The sequence below is a fragment of the Salmo salar genome, chromosome 19 (genome assembly GCF_965601325.2).
Source record: "Salmo salar chromosome 19, fSalSal1, whole genome shotgun sequence".
In the NCBI taxonomy this organism is placed as follows: domain Eukaryota; kingdom Metazoa; phylum Chordata; class Actinopteri; order Salmoniformes; family Salmonidae; genus Salmo; species Salmo salar.
The window spans coordinates 52329738-52342926 of record NC_138309.1 but is presented as its reverse complement, the minus strand read 5'-3'; the positions used below and the strand labels follow the sequence as shown (position 1 = coordinate 52342926).

At 40.3% G+C, this 13189-nt stretch overlaps 2 protein-coding genes across 7 annotated transcripts in view; one reads left to right on the top strand and one right to left on the bottom strand.

The window, feature by feature from the left end:
• Positions 1 to 13189, top strand: part of LOC106578955 (phosphatidylcholine:ceramide cholinephosphotransferase 1) — a 58661-nt gene that overhangs the window by 957 nt on the left and 44515 nt on the right. For 2 of the 6 annotated variants that reach the window (XM_014158275.3, XM_082965778.1), the window contains exons 1-2: positions 8998 to 9139; positions 9925 to 9977. The exons of 1 other annotated variant lie outside the window; for it this stretch is intronic. The gene's annotated coding sequence lies outside the window, so the exon portion shown is untranslated. Of the gene's footprint in view, positions 1 to 8983; positions 9140 to 9711; positions 9978 to 13189 lie in introns of those variants that run through there. 3 more of the 6 variants (XM_014158269.3, XM_014158276.3, XM_014158273.3) reach the window with 3 other exon arrangements.
• minpp1b (multiple inositol-polyphosphate phosphatase 1b) lies at positions 259 to 7599 on the bottom strand. Its single transcript, XM_082965777.1, has 5 exons — positions 6802 to 7599; positions 6425 to 6622; positions 6202 to 6299; positions 5960 to 6090; positions 259 to 3308 (listed from the first exon to the last, which is right to left on the bottom strand). The coding sequence occupies exons 1-5, from the start codon at positions 7388 to 7390 to the stop codon at positions 2939 to 2941; spliced, it is 1386 nt and encodes a 461-aa protein (XP_082821903.1). The 5' UTR covers positions 7391 to 7599; the 3' UTR covers positions 259 to 2938.

Below are 13189 nucleotides of genomic sequence, written 5' to 3'. Positions count from 1 at the left end.
CAGAGCCACGACATTACACTGGGTTGAGCTAAAGAACTGCAAAACCATGAAATCGGAGAACGCATTAATGGCATTTGAAGATTTATGATTTTTCTATGGCATTTGAAGATATGATTTTTTTTATGATTATTTGAATTTACAAATAAATCACTGTTATTTAACATTTGAACGATATTTGACAATTTACTGATTTTGAAATGGGTTGCTAAATTTGTATTTTATACAGAATAAAATGTCAAAAGAAAACAAAAGAAAAACTCACGTAATTTACTTTAATCTTAAATATTTCAAACGCAAATCATATGACAATGTAGAAAATAATCAAATAAAGTAACTCAGGTAAAGTAACCCCTAATTTAAAAACGTATTGTTCGCAAAGCAGTCCCAAGAATTTTTGAAACCAAAAAAAGGCACATTTTGGAATAAATGTTTCAAAAAATGAGTACAAATATAAATCAGCCCACACAAATTACTCATATTATAGAGCAAAGAAATAAAACAAGAAAAAAATGCAAAGGGTCCTTTTCAGCAGGGAAACCCAACCCAATGCATATACAGTGAGCTTCAACAGTATTGGGACAGTAGCAAGGTTTCCATCCAATTGGAAACAGATTTTCATGAGTATATTCAAAAATCCACATAAAAACAAATAAGCGCCTTTTCCCTCCAGATGTGTTTTCATCAAATTGACTTGTTGCAGATAAATGGCTGTGCGTGATGACGTAGTGCACATAAAATACATTTTGCGGTTAAATTGCCACGTACCAAATAAATAAAAAACGTTAAATGGGTTTCCATCGCATTTTCAACTCTACTGGTGGTTCTTACCAAAACAATGCGTTATTAGCGAGTGTACCCAGTATTGGCACGTGCTGCACGGTGTTGGCTTGAATATAGCATATATGTTGAGAGTACTAGTATTAACAAAATATATATTTTTTTATTTGTCAAAACAACATTAGAGCATAGATCATCATGTCACCAGAATAAGACCCTCGATATTTATTGGAAAGGCGCATCAAGCTCATCGCCTTGCATTTTCATCACCCCGTGAAGTCCATAATGTATTCATCTGTAGCCTAATAAACTGCATGCTTTACCGAAGAGTCATAGTGGGAGGACCACACAACGTCGTCTCGTCACTCCCAAATTAACTTCGATATGATTATTGTATCAATATTTGCGCATAAAAGCGTTTCCACCGACTGTTCTCGTATAAATAATTTTACCGGCACAAAAATATCCCACCTTGTCTAGGGTATTTTGTTTGGTCGACATTTGTTAAGTTTACCTAAAAACTTCCATTAGGCCTGTCATTACATGTTTTATCCGACATGTACTTTACTTGCATAAAAAGGTTGGATGGAAACCTGGTTAGTGACATGTTTTGATACAATGACTATGAGGTTAAAGTGAAGACTGTCATTTTTCATTTTCAGGGTATTTTTTCATCCATATCAGTGAACCATTTAGAAATTACAGCACTCTTTTACAATTATTATTATTTTTTAAACTTAGTCCCCCCCGTTTTAGGAGACCAAAAGTATTGGCACAAATTCACTTATGCATATTAAAGTAGTCAAAGGTTTAGTATTTGGTCTCATATTCCAAGCATGCAATGATCAAATCAAATTTTAATGGTCACATACACATGGTTAGCAGATGTTATTGCAAGTGTAGCAAAATGCTTGTGCAATGATTACATGAAGCTTGTGACTCCACAAACCTGTTGAATGCATTTGCTGTTTGGTTTGGTTGCGTTTCAGATTATTTTGTGCCCAATAGAAATGAATGGTAAATTATGTATTGTGTCAATTTGGAGACACCTTTATTGTAAATAAGAATAGAATATGTTTGTAAACACTTCCACATTAATGTGGATGCTACCATGACAATGGATAGTCCTGAATGAATCTTGAAAAATTATGAGACAGAAGCACAAATATCATACCCAAGACATGCTAACCTCACCATTACAATAAACAGGGGAGGTTAGCATTTGTATAAGTGTCTATGAACAATTTCTAAAATGGTTCACCTGATATGGATGAAAATACCCTAATTAAAATCTGACAGTCCACACTAACCTGTCATTGAATCACTTCAAATCCAAAATGGTGTACAGAGCCCCAAATAAAAAATGCTGTAATTTCTAAACACTTCAACTGATATGGATGAAAATACCGTCAAATTAAAGCCAACAGTCTGCACTTTAACCTCAATCATTGTATGAGTTAAAATCCAAAGTGCTGGAGAACAGAGCCAAAAACAACAAAAATGTCAACGTCCTAATACTTGAATAGCTCACTGTATCCAGTGGCAGACATTCAATTCTATAAGGTGTTTTTCTGCTTTTGGAAAATGCATACTGTATGCCTACACAAAGAGGCACCTGAAAAACATGTTATAATATAAATCAACACAAAATCGTGAAATTACATAAATATAAAGCTCCCACGCCTCTAAAAAGAGTGCTCAATGAAGACCCTGGATTCTGACCCTGGAAAAGAAAGCAATCATAACTCCTATGCTAAAGTCAGGTACCCTAGTGGTTAGAGCGCTGGACTAGTAATCGAAAGGTTGCAAGCGTTGGACTAGTAACTGAAAGGTTGCAAGATCAAATCCCCGAGCTGACAAGGTAAAGATCTGTCGTTCTGCCCCTGAACAAGGCAGTTAACCCAAGGCAGTTAACCCTAGGCCGTCATTGAAAATAAGAATTTGTTCTTAACTGACTTGCCTAGTTAAATAAAGTGACACCTAAAAAAGGGTGTACCTGTAAACGCTATCTGTGAAACCTCTGACTTGAATTACTTCAAAAAAGCTAGACCATTAACAAAGGAACTGCTTTGGCCAAAACCGTTAAAACCCCTCTCTTGCATGACAGACATTTGAGTCCTCCAACCCCTAAGAGAGCCCTTTACATTCACATGCCCCAAGCTCACAACTCAGAGTTGGGTCTGGGCAGCTCGCACTCTTTTTCAAAATTGCAGCCGTGCAGCAGCTCTCTGTAGGTCTCTCTGACCGTATCGTAGAGTGGAGCCTGATGCATTATGTCGGGGAAGTTCTGAGGTGTCTCGTTGAGGAGGAACTGTAGCCGGAGTCCTTCGCTGCAGTCATACAACACAAAGAGCAGGTTGGCTGCGTAAGGCACAATGCGGCTGGTACGGAAGGTGCGGCCATTTTGCACGTCAAAGTTATCAGCAGTCAGGGCCGTCTCGTCTCTGAAGAAGCCCATGAGGGCCAACAGGGGCAGGAGGGTCTCGGCATGACCCACCTGGATGGTCACGGCCTCAGATACATGCCCAAACCTGAACGAAAGAAATAGACAATCCACAGTTAAAAAATCATGACAATAACCAGCCACACGGGTTCCCGAGTAGCGCAGTGCATCTCAGTGCAAGAGGTGACACTTCAGTCCCTGGTTCGATTCCAGGCTGAATCACATCCGGCCTCGATTGGGAGTCCTGTAGGGTGGCGCACAATTGGCCCAGCGTCGTCCGGTTTTGCCGTCATTGCAATTAAGAATTTGTTCTTAACTGACTTGCCCAGTTAAAAAGGTTAAATAAAAAAACTACTAAAGGAAGTGATGTGAAATGCATCAGAGGGAGAAACAATCTATTCAATGACATTCCCCATTGAAAATCCATGGGAGAGGAAGTGTTGTATATACCCTCAGGGTCCCAATAGTTTTTCAATAACAAGCAAGGGGACTGTCTTCCGAAAGTATTCACACCTCTAGTTTTTCCACGTTGTGTTACAGACAATTTAAAATGGACTAAATTGAGATTGTGTCACTGATCTACACACAATACCCCATAATGTAACAGTAGAATTCTAAAACAGTAATGTCACGGAGTACCACTTCATATTTTAAAGCATGGTGGTGGCTGCATCATGTTATGGGTATTCTTGTCATTGGCAAGGACTAAGGAGTTTTTTGGGGATAACAAAGAAATGGAATAGAGCTAAGCACAGTCAAAATCCTAGAGGAAAACCTGGTTCAGTCTGCTTTCCAACAGAAACGGGGAAACAAATTCAACTTTCAACAGAACAATAACCTAAAACAAGGCCAAATATACAGTCGTGGCCAAAAGTTGAGAATGACACAAATATGAATTTTCAAAAAGTCTGCTGCCTCAGTTTGTATGATGGCAATTTGCTTATACTCCAGAATGTTATGAAGAGTGATCAGATGAATTGCAATTAATTGCAAAGTCCCTCTTTGCCATGCAAATGAACTGAAACCCCCAAAAACATTTCCACTGCATTTCAGCCCTGCCACAAAAGGACCAGCTGACATGTCAGTGATTCTCTCATTAACACAGGTGTGAGTGTTGACGAGGACAAGGCTGGAGATCACTCTGTCATGGTGATTGAGTTCGAATAACAGACTGGAAGCTTCAAAAAGAGGGTGGTGCTTGGAATCATTGTTCTTCCTCTGTCAATCATGGTTACCTGCAAGGATATTGCTGCCAATAAGATTGCACCTAAATCAACCATTTATCAGATCATCAAGAACTTCAAGGAGAGCGGTTCAATTGTTGTGAAGAAGGCTTCAGGGCGCCCAAGAAAGTCCAGCAAGCGCCAGGACTGTCTCCTAAACTTGATTCAGCTGCGGGATCAGGGCACCACCAGTACAGAGCTTGCTCAGGAATGGCAGCAGACAGGTGTGAGTGCATCTGCACGCACAGTGAGGTGAAGACTTTTGGAGGATGGCCTGGTGTCAAGAAGGGCAGCAAAGAAGCCACTTCTCTCCAGGAAAAACATCAGGGACAGACTGATATTCTGCAAAAGGTACAGGGATTGGACTGCTGAGGACTGGGATAAAGTCATTTTCTCTGATGAATCCCCTTTCCAATTGTTTGGGGCATCCAGAAAAAAGTGTGTGGGGTTGCTTCTCAGCCAAGGGAGTGGGCTCACTCACAATTTTGCCTAAGAAGACAGCCATGAATAAAGAATGGTACCAACACATCCTCCGAGAGCAACTTCTCCCAACCATCCAGGAACAGTTTGGTGACGAACAATGCCTTTTCCAGCATGATGGAGCACCTTGCCATAAGGCAAAAGTGATAACTAAGTGGCTTGGGGAACAAAACATCAATATTTTGGGTCCATGGCCATGAAACTCCCCAGACCTTAATCCCATTGAGAACTTGTGGTCAATCCTCAAGAGGTGGGTAGACAAACAAAAACCCACAAATTCTGACAAAATCCAAGCATTGATTATGCAAGAATGGGCTGCCTTCAGTCAGGATGTGGCCCAGAAGTTAATTGACAGCATGCCAGGGAAGATTGCAGAGGTCTTGAAAAAGAAGGGTCAACACTGCAAATATTGACTCTTTGCATCAACTTCAGGTAATTGTCAATAAAATCGTTTGACACGTATGAAATGCTTGTAATTATACTTCAGTATTCCATAGTAACATCTGACAAAAATATCTAAAGACACTGAAGCAGCAAACTTTGTGAAAATGTATATTTGTGTCATTCTCAAAACGTTTGGCCACAACTGTACACTGGAGTTGCTTACCAAGACAGCATTGAATGTGTGGCCAAGTTAGTTTTGACTTAAAATTGGTTTTAAAAATCTATGGCAAGACTGTCTAGCAATGATCAACCACCAACTTGAGAGCTTGAAGAATTGTTTTAAGTTATAATGTGCACATTTTGTACAATCCAGGTGAGCAAAGCTCTTAGACTTATCCAGAAATACACACCGCTGTAATCACTGCCAAAGGTGATTCTAACATGTATTGACTCAGGGGGTTGAATACTTATGTAACCATGATATAGATATATACATCATTTAAAAAAAATAAAAAATAATTACAAAGTGTGGAAAAAGTCAAGGGGTGTCAATACTTTCTGAAGGCACTGTAAGAACTTGTGTCCAAGTTATATGATTATGGTGGACAATAAAATGAATGTGGACTGTGGTTTAACTTTACAACCAACTCACCTGATCTCACGAGCAGCCTGATCAAGACGATTGAACAGGTCATGAAAGAGATTGCAACTGGATTTGCGGTTGATATCATGACCATAGCCCCTCTTCCAGTACTGTTTCAGGTCATTTTTGTACTCCAGCACCTGAAAAGGCACAGGTGATTGCATTAATGAACATTTGATCTTTATGACGGAACTGGGTTCTTCATTGTTTGTGGCAGAGGCAATAGCTCTCCCATGATGTTGTGTACATACTTGGGCATCAGTCTCATCAAACAGGTTGCACCAGGCAGAGTTCAAAGATTTGATGGCAAACTCATATGAGCACAGGAAGAATGCAGCCTCCACCAGATCTGGTGACAAAAAAAGGGAGGATTAGTGAACAAATGTAACTGGCACAATAGGATAGCAAGTTTCAGCCGTAACATGATTACCTCCCTCCACTACACAAAGTGGCAAAGATTTGGAACCAAACAACCTGGTGTGATGCGATTGTATGGAACTTGCAGCTGGTCAGCCATCTTCATCTGCACTCTTTTCATCTCTGCTGAGGCCTTGAAGAGGTGGACCTCTTCCAGGGCAGTTTGGTTGTTCTCTATGTCCTCAACAAATTTCTGACACTGGTCAAAGAATCTCATCAACTCATCATTGATTTTGTGGCTGGGTCTAACTTCTGCAACAAGACAAAAACAGAATACAATAAGTCCAAACATTGTCTCAAATCTCACCCCCAACAAATCCCCCTCAGCTGTAACAATAGTAATCAGTGTGAGTGAGTGATCGTTCAGGCATATCATTGAAGGAATAGCAAAACGATAAAACTAGCTAGCTTTGCTGTACAAACAAACTCCCCTGTCACATTCCAAAGGTTGAGCAGGCCCTCTTGAAATGCTACAATGCTGTCCACGCATCTGTGTTTAGAGCTAGTGATGAAACGGATACGGTGGGCTCTGAGGTTTTCCTCGGATATCAGAGATGGAAACAATGTTGCCAACCTGACAGCCAGATGCCTATGGTCATCTCGCCCCTTCTCCACAAGCTTGCCATCCATGTCGTCAGTGTACCACATTTCCCACTTGGTTTTGATATCCTTCAGCCATGTATTAGTATTCATTGCCTCGTTTAGAACAAGGTCGTAAAGCTGTTGCATCATTTTTATATTTTTGGTCGATGGATATCGTGTACCATGCCGAATAATGGCGGCCACATGAATAGCCGTGCAATTGGTACATCCTGGTTTTAAAAGGGATTTGTTTACCGAGAGAATGTCATTAATGAGATAACTGTTAACCTCCTCATATCTGCCTTTCGTTCCAAAATGATTTGCAATCGCAGGTATGTTTGAATTGACGTTAGCATTTGCAACTGAGCAGTATGAAAACCTGGTCAAAGCAAGACTAAATGTCGTGAACAACAAACTTTGTTTAGATAACGCAGATGTCATTTCGTCAAATTAGTTGAGGTAGGAACAATTGATTATTTAACTACTAAGTAAGCTAAGCTATCGCATTGTTCCCTGCTTTGTTGTTGTTTCGCTGCGAACTTTGAACACAAAGAAACGGCGCTCCACCAGTCGGCCAACCGTAATATATCGCTGCGTTTTCGTGTGCGACGAGGCCCACACTAAAACCACAATGTTTAAACAGATGTATACATCTGATGCATCCGCTTGGCGTTTGCACCCACCACCAAATATGGCGATGAGAGGAAGCCCAGTGGCCGGCATTGGGAGAAGATGGAGCTTGTCTACTACTGCTTGTCTGCATTCTGTTAATATTGTTATCTATGAAACATTTAATGTCAATACAGTTCTTTCAAAAACTAGAATATGTTACGAACATAGTAGGCAAGTTTCTACAAATCGCAGTGTCTAGGAGTGCAAGGGCGAATTGAGTTATTGCACAGGCGTACTTCAGAGTATACGTTGCCTAACATAAATATATGCTAGAACGCGCCAATAGGATCTCGCTAACTCATGCTTGGCTCTGCCTACCACCTTGCTTGTTCTGCCCACTATGATTCATTTTGTCCCATTGGAAACAGACTGTGGTCTCTGTTTAGTTATAAAAAATAATATTTGCTAAAACCCTGGATCAATGACCTTAGTTATAATCTTTTTAGAAATTGGACAGAAATCAAGATTATTAAACAAAAGTTGTTCAAATAACAGCCCTGTGGTTTCAACCTCATTCTTGAAGAGTTTATGGCGTACGACAACTAATGTTGTATTGTCGCCACCACGGGGACTCAACCATATAGACCCTTTTCCAGTACATGACAAACTGCCGTTATGCACACGACTCTTGGCTGCAGTAAGTAAGCCATCGCCATCTGCGTCCATTCAACATAAATCTAGTCTGTTTTTATTACTTCTAAACAAAATCACTTTTTTGTGGTTCTCATACACTTACAATTATGTTTGGATTCTTTCTGGAACAGTTGCTATGATTATATTTGGTTGTGTTTGCAAAATAACTATTTTGGATTTAGCGGTTGTTAGCTAGAATGCTAACGCTCGTTGATATAGGCTGTAGCAATAGCTAGCCAAAGAGCCATTTTACTGGTTGAAGTATGTAGTCGATTTGCGATGACGAGAATTATATTGACTGACATTCATACGAGCCTTAAAATACAATTATAATCCAAAAGTAGTGTGAAATGCTCTCATAAACAACATGTAATTCTAGGCTTTTTTGGCTGGCGTTCTATAAGAACTCCCACTTGTTCTGGCACCAACTTGCGCGCATCGCCCTGGTGTGGAAAAGTTTGTAAACACAGAAAGGGGCCTATATCAACGAGCGTTAGCATTCTAGCTAACAACCGCTACATCCACAATAGTTATTTTGCAAACACAACCAAATATAATTAATTGGCCTTTTGACCAATCAGATCAGCCCCCAGAAAAAGATAATGTTATTGGTCAAAATACCACTTTGTGGGAAAAAGATCAGAATTGGGCAGCCTGTCTAAACACAGCCTATGTGTGTTGCAATCAATATGTGTTTTGCTCTTGCACATGAGCCATTCATAGTATACGATGTCTTGCAGGTTTTTACATGATTTTGCGCATGTGCCAGGTGATAGAAATGTCAACTTCAGTACTGGCGCTCTTAAAGGTCAAACAATACTTTCCTGTGGATATTTTCTCAACTTTCGACCAGCTGAAGGACATAAACTACAGACAATCGGCAGAGTAAGTTAAAATATAATTGTATTCAACATTACGGCTTGTAAAGGACCATTTCCAGAATCAGAAGCTGTCATGTTCCAAACGATGTATTTAGAAATTCACCATCTGGTCCCCAGGCAAGATTACCCGCAATGGCCCCCAATTTAAATTCAGCAGTGGGCAGATTTTTCCTTGGGTGAATGGTCGGGGTCCAGAACATAGTTACACTTAGTTACATTCGTACACTGCAAATTTACCGCAAGAATACCAAACGGATATAGTTTGGCAAAAACAGAATAATTTCAAACCTTGATTACAATGGGATACGCTCACATATGCCTCTTTATTTAATGCATGGGAATACTTGAGAACAGATTTCCTAACTTAATATCACTTTGAACTGATTACCCGGTGATTTATTTTTTATTTTTTTTAACAGTCGTTTATGTCCAACAACGAACATTATTTAAAATGTATTTGTATAATTTTTTTGCTCCCTGCCATATGGTTTCTATCAGGAGAATACCGCTTCTCTCCACCAGAGGGCGACTGCCATACAATATAAAAAGAGCACTGTGAAAAGCTTTTGATGTGCCTGAATGAGGCACATTTTCTCTCATGCCCCGAGATTTGCACATTTACAGTTACGTCGCTGTTCGTGATTAGTAGCTCAGTAAAAATGAGAACTGGGCTGTGCATTAGTGAAACTGCTGTAGGAATATAGGGTGCCTTTACATTTTCTCCATTTATCGGAGGCAAGGACTCTTCTATCGTACGCCACACAATCTATTTCTGGGTCTGTTTGACAGGTTTCGTGTCTCGGGGAGCTTCTGACTGCACACCTGATGCATTTCAGGTCAAGGTGAGGATGAAATAAGATGCCAAACAGCTTTCATGCATACACTTTTGCTGGATCGCTAGTTTATCGAGAGTAGCCGCTGCGCGTGCCTAAAGATAGGTGATTTGACTCGATTAATCTGTCTTCACTCGGCGCGCCCGTGGCAGTGATTTCTCGATCTTTTTGCCAACTACATAGCTAATTCTGCCAATGACATTAATATTCAGTCATTGTAATCAACGTGACATTAAATACAGTTGTTTGGTCTAGTGGCTGATAGCGAAGAGAGGCATTTTCCGTTAGCATTATGCCAGGAGTCTGTGGCTATCCATGGCTCATTAGAAATCACCAAGGTGTATTTTAGTGGAGGACACCTTTCATCAACCACTCCTTACCTTCGTTTCCCAGGCAACAGAATGGGGTGCAGCTGGATCCATCTCCAGAGAGAAGTGACACCAGTGCAGTGAAATATAGGATTATGGAAGGAAGCTTGCACCTCTTTTATTGTTTATAAAGAATGAATCCTGCAATGATAAACATATCACATGATATAGATTTTCTTTACATGATAAAGGTGTATAGCACGGTTCCCCAACTGGTGGGTGGTATCATTTGGCCCCCACGTTTAACAACAACCAAAAAACTTGTTTTGAATTTTTGTTAGACATAAGACTAAAAACACCAGGAAGTCAGTTCCAAGTTATTTTAATTTAGGCAATCTGTTCCCAAGTATTCCCATGCATAAGAGACACGTGATTGTATAGAAATGTAAGCAAGACTTGAAATTATATTTTTGTCCAATATTATATCAGTTTGGCTTCTTGTGGTCAATTTGCAGTCTACAAGTTATTCCACTCAAGAAAAAATCATCCCGTTGATGATCCCTGGTGTATAGATATAAATTACTTGTATTGTCTTTTTAAAATGTTTTTGTTCACAGAAATGTTCCTCAGGCAGGCAATCAACTATTCCAAATTGTAGCCTAAGTGGATGTTTAGCAGCATATTTTGGCTTTAAAACAGGGGGAGGTATTAATTTCCAAGGCAACTTTTGCCTCCTTTAGCCATCCAGAATGAGATACCATAGCCCCTTGTGTGGTCTCCTTGCGGTTTGTTTAAACATGGTCATTGAGAGCTTTGGCTTTTGTGTGTGGAAAAAGTGAGACACTCAAGGCCTGTGAGGAATAAACTGTCCTTGGAGGAATAGATCCATTGTATGATTTGTGTGGGTCTGCAGCTGTGCCATAACTCAACCAGGGCACAGATGATAGGTGACTTAGAGCATGTTTCGTCTACACGTGGTAAGCATTTAGAATTTAGTCATTCAGCAGACTTACAGGAGCAATTAGGGTTAAGTACCTTGCTCAAGGGTACATCGACAGATTTTTCACCTAGTCGGTTGGGGATTTTAACCAGCTACTTTTTGGTTACTGGCTCAACGCTCTTAACCACCTGCCGCCCATGACAAGCAACTGAACACTCCGAACATTAGCCATGCCATGAAACACTGCTTTCAATGATTCTACACATTGCTTACCTGCTTGCAGAGCACATACACGGGAAGCATGAGGTTTAAAATGATCATGACCCTCTTGAAGAAGGCTAACATTTAATTACTATCCAAAATCAAGGTAGCCTCCAATACCATCACAGATCAGCAGAAAACCATTTCATATATGATGGACCCTTGGGACATCCCTTCACTAACTTTAATTACAACCCTTACCTAACCCTTACAGTTTTTAAAAATTTCAGCAGGGTAGGGACGTCCCAGGGATCCATATAGCACGTACCTTACAGTGGCAAGAAAAGTATGTGAACTCTTTTGGAATTACCTGGATTTCTGCATGAATTGGTCATAAAATTTGATCTAATCTTCATCTAAGTCACAACAATAGGCATACGCAGTGTGCTTAAACTAATAACATAAATTATTGTATCTTTTTTGTCTATTGAATACATCATTTAAACATTCAGTGTAGGTTGGAAAAAGTATGTAAACCCCTAGGCTAATGACTTCTCCAAAAGCTAATTGGCGTCAGGAGTCAGCTAACCTGGAGTCCAATCAGTGACACGAGATAGATGTTAGTTAGAGCTGCCTTGCCCTATAAAAAAAAACACTCTCAAAATTTGAATTTGCTATTCACAAGAAGCATTGCCTGATGTGAACCATGCCTTGAACAAAATAGATCTCAGAAGACCTAAGATTAAGAATTGTTGACATGCATAAAGCTGGAAAGGGTTAAACGTATCTCTAAAAGTCAGTCCAGGGTAAGAAAAATTGTGTATAAATGGAGAAGTTTCAGCACTGTTGCTACTCTCCCTAGCAGTGGCCGACCTGCAAAGATGACTGCAAGAGCACAGCGCATAGTGGTCAATCAGGTTAAAAGAATCCTAGAGTGTCAGCTAAAGACTTACAGAAATCTCTGGAAGATGCTAACATCTCTGTTGACGAGTCTACAATACATAAAACACTAAACAAGAATGGTGTTCATGGGAGAACACCATGGAAGAAGCCACTGCTTTCCAAAAAACCCCATTGCTGCACGTTTGAAGTTCGCAAAAGAGCACCTGGATATATTCCGTGGACAGATTAATGTTGAGTTGTTTGGAAGGAACACGCAACACTGTGGAGGGGAAAAAAGGCACAGCACATCAACCTCATCCCAACTGTAAAGTATGGTGGCGGGAGCATCATGGTTTGGGGCTGCTCTAGGGCCTGGACAGCTTGCTATCAGACAGAAAAATGAATTACCAAGTTTATCAAGACATTATGCAGGAGAATGTAAGGCTCTCTACGAATTTGAAGGTTAACAGAAGTTGGGTGACGCAACGGGCTATTCCCCGTAGCTCAGTTGGTAGAGCATGGTGTTTGCAACGCCAGGGTTGTGGGTTCGATTCCCACGGGGGGCCAAGTACAAAAAGAAGAAAGAAAAAAAAAAAATTGTATGAAATGAAAATGAAATGTATGCATTCACTACTGTAAGTTGCTCTGGATAAGAGCGTCTGCTAAATGACTAAAATGTAACAGGACAACGACCCAAAACACAGAAGTAAATCAACAACAGAATGGCTTCATCAGAAGAAATCCTGACCTCAACCTGATTTGAGATGCTGTGGCATGACCTCGAGTGGTTCACACCAGACATCGCAAGAATATTGCTGAATTGAAACAGTTTTGTAAAGCGGAACGGTCCAAAATTCCTCCTGACTGTTGAGCAGGTCTGATCCCCAACT